The 9,646-nt window shown below is 53.3% G+C and overlaps 1 protein-coding gene across 1 annotated transcript in view; it reads left to right on the top strand.

Annotated features, from left to right (window-relative positions):
* SLC22A23 (solute carrier family 22 member 23) overlaps nt 1–9,646 on the top strand; it is a gene marked incomplete at its 5' end in the record, with an annotated part of 233,938 nt that overhangs the window by 208,518 nt on the left and 15,774 nt on the right. Inside the window, 2 exon segments of the mRNA XM_006172283.2 lie at nt 2,795–2,922; nt 6,352–6,454. Coding sequence (XP_006172345.2) covers nt 2,795–2,922; nt 6,352–6,454 — 231 coding nt within the window.

Raw genomic sequence — 9,646 nt, 5'->3', positions numbered from 1 at the left:
AAAAAAAAAAAAAGATTCCATAATGCCCAGAGTGGCCACTACTTGAGGCTGCCTCTCTCCTCTCCTCACCTCTGCACATGTGGTGCAGCTCCCTGACACGATGTAGTGTTCCAGCCATTTCCAACCTCTGGGCCCTCTCTGACACACTGGCCTGACCTGCACCTGCTCAGATTCAGCCCCACAGAGCCACACCTCTGCAGAGCAACCCCCCGCCCCCTGCACCAGTTCCTGGAGCTAAGATTGCCCCGACCATGTTCTGTATCACACAGGCTTCTGCCCAGTCGCTCATGCGCTGTGGATGCTAATCTGCGTGTAGGGGTCTCCTTCTGCAGCACGTGAGGTCAGGGAGGAGTCTGTCTGAGGTCAATTTGCAGTTTGTACATATGAGGAAAAAATAACTTGGTGACCCAGTAAAAGCTCCAAAAGAGTTCTGCATCCTCCCCCCTTTTTTATTTACTTATTTATTTATAGAATTATTTTTTATTTTACTTTATTTATTCATTCATTCTTTTTTTTTTTTTTGGAGAGATTTTTCGCTATAGGGCGCGTGCGCTCGCCAGACAGACAGAGAGAGACAGAGAGACAGAAAGCGAGAAATCACCCCCTGGGGGGATTGTCATGCCGCAATCCCTTCTCCTCCATTCTCCTCTCGGGATCTTGGGCACGCACGCACACGCGCCCGGAGTTTTAAGCCACCGGGTCCAGGACATGAACCACGGTCGACTACGTGGGAGTCCAGTGACATAGCCATTATGCTAACTGCTGGTTCCCTTCCTTTATTCATTTTTTTAATTTGACCAGAGGGAGACGAGAGAGAGAGAAAAAGTGAGAAAGCAAGCCACCAGGTCACCAGGTCCAGGACTTGAACGGTGGTCAGCCATGTGGGAGTGTCCAGCACCTTAACCACCACGCCACCTGCTGGTCCCTCCTCCCCTCCCCCCCTTTTTAAGAGCTTTTTTTGCTTTAGAGTACATGCACTCGCTGGAGAGAGAGAGACAGACAGACACAGTGAGAGGGAAAGTGAGAAATCACCCCCCAGGGGGGGTAGCCTTGCCGCTATCTCTTCTCTGTTTTCTTCCTGGGATCTTGGGCACACACGCCCAGCACGATTTTGAAGTCACTGGATCTGGGACTAAAACCATGGTCAACCATGTGGGAGTCCTATGACGTAACTGCTATACCACCTGCTGGTCCCCCACGTCCATTTCTTAAATCCTAAAGTCACACCATGCCTTGACAAATGGTGTTATCCTTGAAATCTTTCCTTTTTTTTCTTAATATACTTTTTTGCTATAAGGCACATGCACTTGCCAAAGAGAGAGACACAAAGTGAGAAATCCCTCCCCACGGGAGGGATGGCCATGCCACAATCCCTTTTCCTTCATCCTCCTCTCAGGATTTTGGGCACACATGTATACACACATGCCAGATGTGATTTTCAAATCTCCAGGTCCAGGATTTGAACTTGCAGGTAGCTATATGGGATTCAGCCACCTTATCCACCATGCCACCTGCTGGCCTCCCTTGGAACCTTTTGTACAAGCTTGGCAATTCTCAAAGATTCTCTAGAAAATAATTTAGTCATCATTGCCTCTCCTAGGGGTGTTCAGTTGTCAGTATTTAGTTGTCTAAACTCTGGGCTTTAACTGAGGCAAGCCAGAGAGGGGCTGGCCCTTCCGGAGCAGGCGGCATCTTGGAAGGCAGTGAGGCTATCTGGGAGGCCTGCTGGGTGGACTCTGGGCTCTGCCTGTGGTTTGGAACCTGGGGAGAGGAGAGGCTTTCCTCCCGGAGGGCAGACGCTGTGCAGCCCTCCCTGAAACATGCAGCCCTGTCCCAGTGCAGTCTGGTGCCTGGACAGAGGCTCCAACAGCAGAAATGTCTGCCTCGTGCACACCCTGCAGGGCTTCATCTTAAAGACAAACAATGTCACTCAACTCCACGTCATTTTGTATTTCTCTGGGCTCATCCCGAGCTGTCACTCACCTCCTGTTCAAGAATCAAAACTGTGTTTCCTGGGACCAGCAGTTGGCGTAATGGCTGTGTTGCTAGACTCCCACATAGCCGACCGCAGTTCGAGTCCTGGACCCGGTGGCTTAAACTCACGCCGGGCGCATGTGCGTGCATGCCCAAGATCCCGAGAGGAGAATGGAGGAGAAGGGATTGCGGCGTGGCCATCCGCCCTAGGGGGTGATTTCTCGCTTTCTGTCTCTCTGTCTCTCTCTGTCTGTCTGGCGAGCACACGCACCCTATAGTGAAAACCTCTCCAAAAAAATTTAAAAAAACAAAAAACCTGTTTCCTGAGCTAATCACCACAGCTCTCCTCTCTTTGTGGCTGAAGCTTAGGATAGGTCAAGGAATGGGGTTTGAGACTGGGAGGGCATGAGAATGTCATGTTCTACTGTGAACGTGCTTGCCTGGCTGCTTCTTCGCCAGTGCTCACAGCCCTGAGCTCGGGGATCCTGGCCTGGGGTGCACCTCCCTTCTGGGGCCTCCCTGCCCTCAACCCCCTACTCCATCCTTCCTGACACTACATGGGAGTCCAGCGACATAGCCATTACGCTAACTGCTGGTCCGCCCCTGCTTCATTTTTAAAGTCTCAGATTTCTATACTTCCTGAAAAAAGATTCAGGAAGTTCAGAGCTCACCGTCTTATCTCCCCTGACTGGGTTGATGGACATCTGGGAGGAAAGACTGGACAAGACCTGCCTACGAGAAGCCCCGGGGCAGCCAGCTAAGCCACGCCCCTGGTATCCTGCAGGAGGAGGGACAGTCCCATTCCCTTGTGTCTTTGCAGGATATTCCCCGAGTCCCTCCGGTGGCTGATGGCTACCCAGCAGTTTGAGGCTGCCAAGAAGCTGATCTTGCACTTCACACAGAAGAACTGCATGAGCCCCGAGAGCGACATCAAGGGTGTGATGCCAGGTGAGTGCCGGTGGACAGGCCTGCCCCAGAGCCTCCGCGGGGCAGGGCCCTGGTGCCTGGGCTGGTTTTGTTGTGCCAGCTGCTGTTTGGTTATCCCAGGACCACTCGGTCTCCATACAGACAGGTGTAACAGCTGGAGTCTAGGGATGTGTGTGAATCGAAGTACCCTCCACCTTCTCCGTGTTGGTCTCTTTCATGATCAACTTCAACCCATGGTGGCGCTCCGCCTCCCCAGTGCAAACACCGAGGCCTGAGCCTGCGTGCTTCTGCTCTTCAGGGGGATACTGGCTGTCAGGTACAGAGCCTTGCCCACCTGCAGACCAGGGGAAATGTCGCCAGAGCCCTGGTCCCAGGTGCGGAGGGCCGTCACAATCTCTCACTCCCCAAGGGTGACCTTCAGAGAGCCACCCCTGTCTGTTTCTGGCCTTGACCTGTTTGCGAAGCAACTGAAGAATGGGAAGAGGGAAGGATTTTTTTTTTTTTTTGAGAGGGTTTTTTTTTCACTATAGGGCGCGTGCGCTCGCCAGACAGACAGAGAGAGACATAGAGACAGAAAGCGAGAAATCACCCCCCAGGGGGGATGGTCACGCCGCAATCCCTTCTCCTCCATTCTCCTCCCGGGATCTTGGGCACGCACGCACATGCGCCCGGCGTGAGTTTTAAGCCACCGGGTCCGGGACACGAACCGCAGTCGACTACGTGGGAGTCCAGCGACATAGCCATTACGCTAACTGCTGGTTCCCAAGAGGGAAGGATTTTTGTACAGAGGTCAGGATCCATGGGGCTCGTGTGCGTCAGGAATGCTACCACAAGCTTGACTGGCACTTCCAACTTGGGGATCCATAAATCTCTCCAGGAGGTTGTTCAAAATCCAGACTCCTGGCACTCCAAGATTCTGGCCTAGTGGATTCAGAATAAGCCCTGAGAAATTAACATTTTTTTTAAAGGTTTTTGACATAAGGCGCATGTGCTTGCCGAAGAGAGACAGTGAAAGAGAAAGTGAGAAATCATCTCCTAGGGGGACCAGCAGTTAGCGTAATGGCCATGTCACTGGACTCCCATGTAGTCGACTGCGGTTCGCGTCCCTGCCCCGATGGCTTAACAATTCACACCAGGCACGTGTGCGTGCATGCCCAAGATCCCAAGAGGAGAATGGAGGAGAAGGGATTGTGGTATGACCATCTCCCTAGGGGATGATTTCTTTTCTTTTCTTCTTTTTTTTTTTTTTTCTGGAGAGGTTTTTGCTATAAGGCATGTGCGCTCACCAGACAGACAGAGAGACATAGAGACAGAAAGTGAGAAATCACCCACCAGGGGGGATGGCCACGCTGCAATCCCTTCTCCTCCATTCTCCTGGGATTTGGGGTGCAGACACACGCATGCATGCACACACGCATGCATGCCCAGCATGATTTTCAAGCCTCCAGGCCAGGCCTGGGACTCGAACTGCATTCTTCTATGTGGAAGTCCAGTGTCTTAACCACTATACCACCTGCCGGCCCCAGAACTTGCATTTCTGATAAGCCAGAGGAGATTCTGATGCAGGTGGGGTGCAGACCTCTGGTCTAGTGGATTCTGAAAAGCCCTGAGGACTTGCATTTTTGATAAGCCAGAGGAGATTCTCATAAGAGTGGACCACGGATCTCCTTTGGAAAACCACCGGTAAACCCCTCTAAAGCTCTGACTTCCCACCCCAACCTGAAGACCTGGTTGGCGTCGATTGTTGCTTTAAAATCCCCCAGGAACATCATCTCCAGGCTCTTGTCTGAGGGAGAGTGGGCACGTTTTCTCCCATGATGGGAAATTCTTTTTTTTGGTTTTTTTTGGGGGTTTTTTTGGTTTTTTTTTTTTTTGGAGAGGTTTTTGCTATAGGGCACGTGCGCTCGCCAGACAGACAGAGATATAGAAAGCGAGAAATCACCCCCCCAGGGGGGATGGCCATGCCGCAATTCCTTCTCCTTCATTCTCCCCTCGGGATCCTGGGCACGCATGCACACGCGCCCGGCGTGAGTTTTAAGCCACCAGGTCTGGGACACGAACCGCTGTCGACTACATGGGAGTCCAGCGCAATAGCCATTGCGCTAACTGCTGGTCCCTCTCATGATGGGAAATTCTTGAGTTGACGATGGGTTCCTTCATCTGACAGATATTTGCTAAGTGCCTACTGCGAGTCAGGTGTAGACCAAGCTCCTTTCCCAGAGCTTGCAGGCAGGGAGGGCATGGTGGGCAGTGACCGCTTAAACATGCACCATGGGAACCAGCAGTCAGCGTAATGGCTATGTCGCTGGATTCCCACGTAGTCGACCACGGTTCGCGTCCCAGACCCGGTGGCTTAAAACTCACGCCGGGCACGTGTGCGTGCGTGCCCAAAATCCCGAGAGGAGAATGGAGGAGAAGAGATTGCGGCGTGACCATCCCCTCTGGGGGGGTGATTTCTCACTTTCTGTCTGTCTGTCTGGCGAGCGCACACGCCCTATAGAAAAAACCTCTCCAAAAAAAGAAAGAAAAAAAAAGACCTAAGCAAGCGTTTTGGTCAATGCCCTGATTCCCATTAGGGCGATGGACTAATTGGGCAGTCTAATCGGGGCAACCTGGCTCGCATTGGGCGTGCGCGATTAGGTGATCAAGTTCCTCATTCTTTGCCTGTGAGGAAGGGGCAGGTGCAGGAAAAGAACCTGTGGGTTCAAATTTAAAGGAAGGACATAGGCAGTGTAAGGGGCCACCCACTAATGAATATTCATGACCTCTAGTAATTAAAATAACGGTTAACTAGTACCAAGCACGGTTACCACCTGGCAATCTGCCCGCCCAACAACCTTTTTGGGTGTACTTCCTTTCTTTCCTTTCCTATTAAATCTTCTTTCCTACCTACTTCATTTGTGGTTGCGGTTTCATTTTGCGCCTAGGGACAGATCTCTAATTTTAGTGATCTGGACCCAAAGAACCAAGGACTTCACAACACAGCCCAACACTCTCCCCTCCGTTGACAATTTCTCCCTTTCTATCTCTCTGTCTCTGTCTCCCTGGAAAGCACACAAGCCCTGTAGCAAAAATCTCTCTTTTAAAAAAGTCTTTTTATCGGGACCAGCTGTTAGCGTAATGGCTTTGTCGCTGGACTCCCATGTAGTCGGCCACAGTTCAAGTCTCGGACCCGGTGGCTTAAACTCACACCGGGCGTGTGTGCATGCATGCCCAAGATCCCAAGAGGAGCATGGAGGAGCTGGTGTGGCCATCACTGCTGGGGTGTGATTTCTCACTTTCTGTCTCTCTCTGTCTTTCTGGTGAGCACATGCGCCCTATAGCAAAAACCTCTCCAAAAAAAATAAAAAAGCCTTTCACCATGGTTCAGGAATTGGGGACATGAGGCTATCTGTGGTCACCGTCCTGGGTCTGCCCCTGCCCAGGGCTCACAGGGTCTCTTTCTTGCAGAGCTGGAGAAAGAGCTGTCCCGGAGGCCCAAGAAGGTGTGCATTGTGAAGGTGGTGGGGACACGGAACCTGTGGAAGAACATCGTAGTCCTCTGTGTGAACTCGTGAGTCCAAGGGGGCGAGTTGGGAAGGGACTACATGGGAGTCCAGCAATGTAGCTATTACGGGAAAGAGAATGGATGGGGTGATGCACAGGCCCCCTGCCCTGGCTGGACTAGAACCCAAGCCTGGGCCCTTAGGCTGCCCATGCCTCTTGGGGGCAGCTATGTGCAAAGGACCCCTGGAAGGGTGACCTACCCGGTTGACCAGTTGTCCCAGTCCAGCCCAACTACTGGCTTAACTTCTCAGGGTACAATGGCAGAATGGATTTGTGTGGCCCAACCAAGGTACACAGAGACACCCCCTCAGAACAATGCCCTTTGCCCATGTCATGAGAGCGGGTCACGATGGCCTGGCTGACCCCAGCCCATGGTAAGCGTGTGAGCGGGGCTTCCCACCCCATGCCTCTTAGATCCAGGGAAACCGAGGTGCACGTGAGCAGACTGCTTCTGGTGCGCAGTGCAAGGAGACTTGAGGGTGGGATTTCCAGGCACTGTCTCCGGAGAGGGTACTTGAGGCCAGCAGGGCAACCCGGGTGCAGAGTGTCTGTGCTCCCCGTCTGCAGCGGCCCTGCCCCTCCCAGACCTACGGCTCAGCCTGGTCCTCAGGGCAGTGCAGGTGGCCGCAGAGCAGCCAAAATCCAGAGCATGAGCCCAGACGTCCTCCGAGAGGCCCCTGTCCTGCTGCTGTCCACACCGCCTGCAGGGCAGCCTGTCCCTGCCTTAGGGTGCATCTAGAAGATCTCAACTCACAGCTCAGTAATCCTGCCCTGCCCTGACTATATAGGACGCTTGTTCAGGGTCAGAGGTCATTAGGGGAGATGCAAGGGTTCTACTTGTTCACAGAAGGCCTGGGGTTACAGTCAGGTAGAGAGTGGCCCGGGGTCAGGACCCAGGACCTGCCACTCCCCATAACTGTTTCCATCAGAGCAGCTCCTTATAGTCGGTGCTGGCTCAGTGTTGATTTCCAGAATAATTTTCAGAATAATCTGGGAGGCATACAGAGGATCTGTCCGCACTGGAAAGCACAGATACAACCGTCAGCTCGTGCTGCAGGGGCAGAGCTGAGGCCCAGGCAGGCAGAGCCCAGCCAGAGCCAAGCAGCAGTCAGGGCTCAGCCCCTCTGCTCGCAGGCACGGCCGCCTCACACTGTCCAATTTCAGGCCGACGCTGGCTTGGCCAATGACCTATTAAAAATGGAATGACAGGGACCAGCAGTTAGCATAATGGCTATGTCGCTGGACTCCCACGTAGTCAACTGCGGTTCGTGTCCCGGACCCAGTGGCTTAAACTCATGCCGGGCGCATGTGCGTGCATGCCCAAGATCCCGAGAGGAGAATGGAGGGAGAAGGGATTGTGGCGTGGCCATCTCCCCTGGGGAGTGATTTCTTGCTTTCTGTCTCTCTGTCTCTCTCTGTCTGTCTGGCGAGCGCACGCGCCCTATAGCAAAAACCTCTCCAAAAAAAGAAAAAAAAATGGAATGACTTCTCTTTAGGAAAAATAAATAAATAAATAATAAGTTCCCATTCTAATGATTCTTGTTACACTTTCAGTCTCTCAGAATGACCATTATGGGGGCTGGTAGGTGGTGTGGTGGTTAAGGTGCTGGACTCTCGCATGGTTGACCACAGTTCAAGGACCAGAACTGGTGGTTTCAAATCACACCAACCATGTGTGTGTGCATGCCCAAAATCCCAGGAGAATGGAGAAGGGATTGCAGTGTGGCCACCCCCCCTGGGGGGGGGGATTTCTCACTTTCCCTCTCACCATCTCTGTCTCTCTCCAGTGAGTGCATGTGCCCTATGGCCAACACCTAAAAATAAAAAAAAAAAAGGACTGTCATGGTCACGACACCCAAAAAAAAAAAAAAAAAAGGACTGTCATGGTCACGGTACTAATTTTTTTTTTTTTTGGAGAGGTTTTTGCCATAGGGCACGTGCGCTCGCCAGACAGACAGAGAGAGACATAGAGACAGAAAGCGAGAAATCACCCCCCGGGGGGGATGGCCCCATCGCAATCCCTTCTCCTTCATTCTCCTCTCGGGATCTTGGGCACACACGCACACGCACCCGGCGTGAGTTTTAAGCCACCGGGTCCAGGACTCGATCCACGGTTGACTACATGGGAGTCCAGCGACATAGCCATTACGCTAACTGCTGGTTCCCAGAGCATTTCATTAAGGTAAAAGATTGCCCTGAGAGTCAGCAGGCCAGGAAGAAGATTCCCGTGGGGTCCCAGGAGACCAGCTGCCTCAGATCCATTGCTTGATTGAGAGTCGGGGCCTCCCATGTGGAAATGCATCCCTTTGACAAAGGAGCAGCCTCTTCCTGCAGGGTTCTGTCTGGTTTTGTCGCGGCTGACCTTGGGTGTCCTCCAGGGTGGATAAAAGCACTTTGAGTTTCCTGAAGCCTGGAGGGGCAGGTGGAGGAGAGAGAGGATGTTAGCAGGCACAGGGCTGGGCTCTTCTGCACCAAGGGCATGTCACACCTGGCCACATCCTCACCCAGAGGTACCCACAGCCGGATAGGGCGCCCTGAGCCCCCCCTTCCTTCCTGCTCGCCAGGTGGACACCTGTCTGCCACACCGGGGATACATTCCCCAGCAGTTTATAGGCTCCTGGGGGGGTGTGGAGGGTCAGAAAAGAGGCCCGACCGGGGCAGTGGGAGGGAAACTGGGACAGGTTAGAACTGAGACAGTTTCCTGAAGGCCGAGGGTCTGGTGTCTGCAGGCCACATTGATGGAGTTGCAGCAGGTGTTGAGTGGAAGAGGGGTGGGTGAATCCCCATGTTTCCAGAACCCTGAGTGCCCGAAGGAGTGGCAAGACCCAGGGAGGCTGTATGTCCCATGGCTGTTGCCAGCTGAGAACTGCGTGCATGAGGCCCGTCTGCCCCTCTGCGGGACGGTCCGATGATGGTGCCCATGGCTTAGCCGTAGAGGAGAGTGAGTCAGCCCAGGGAAGGCACTTTCGCTTTGCTGTTGTGTCCCCGAGAATGTTCATGCTTGGGCAAAATGCCTCAGGGCTGCATAGACCCTGGCCCCGAGCTTCTGTGTGGCGTTCTCCAGCGTCACTGGCATGTGTGTGACAACAGCGTGCTTTTCCGTGGCACTCAGAGTGGTATCACTGTCTCCCGGTGGCCGGCAGAGGCAATGAATGTCCAGGGGAGGGCACAGCCCCTCAGCCAGGCCCAACTGCCTACC

Source organism: Tupaia chinensis, unplaced genomic scaffold, assembly GCF_000334495.1.
Source record: "Tupaia chinensis unplaced genomic scaffold, TupChi_1.0 Scaffold138812_1, whole genome shotgun sequence".
Lineage (NCBI taxonomy): Eukaryota > Metazoa > Chordata > Mammalia > Scandentia > Tupaiidae > Tupaia > Tupaia belangeri.
Note: the sequence above shows the minus strand (reverse complement) of the source record. Positions and strands in the feature narration are given on the sequence as shown.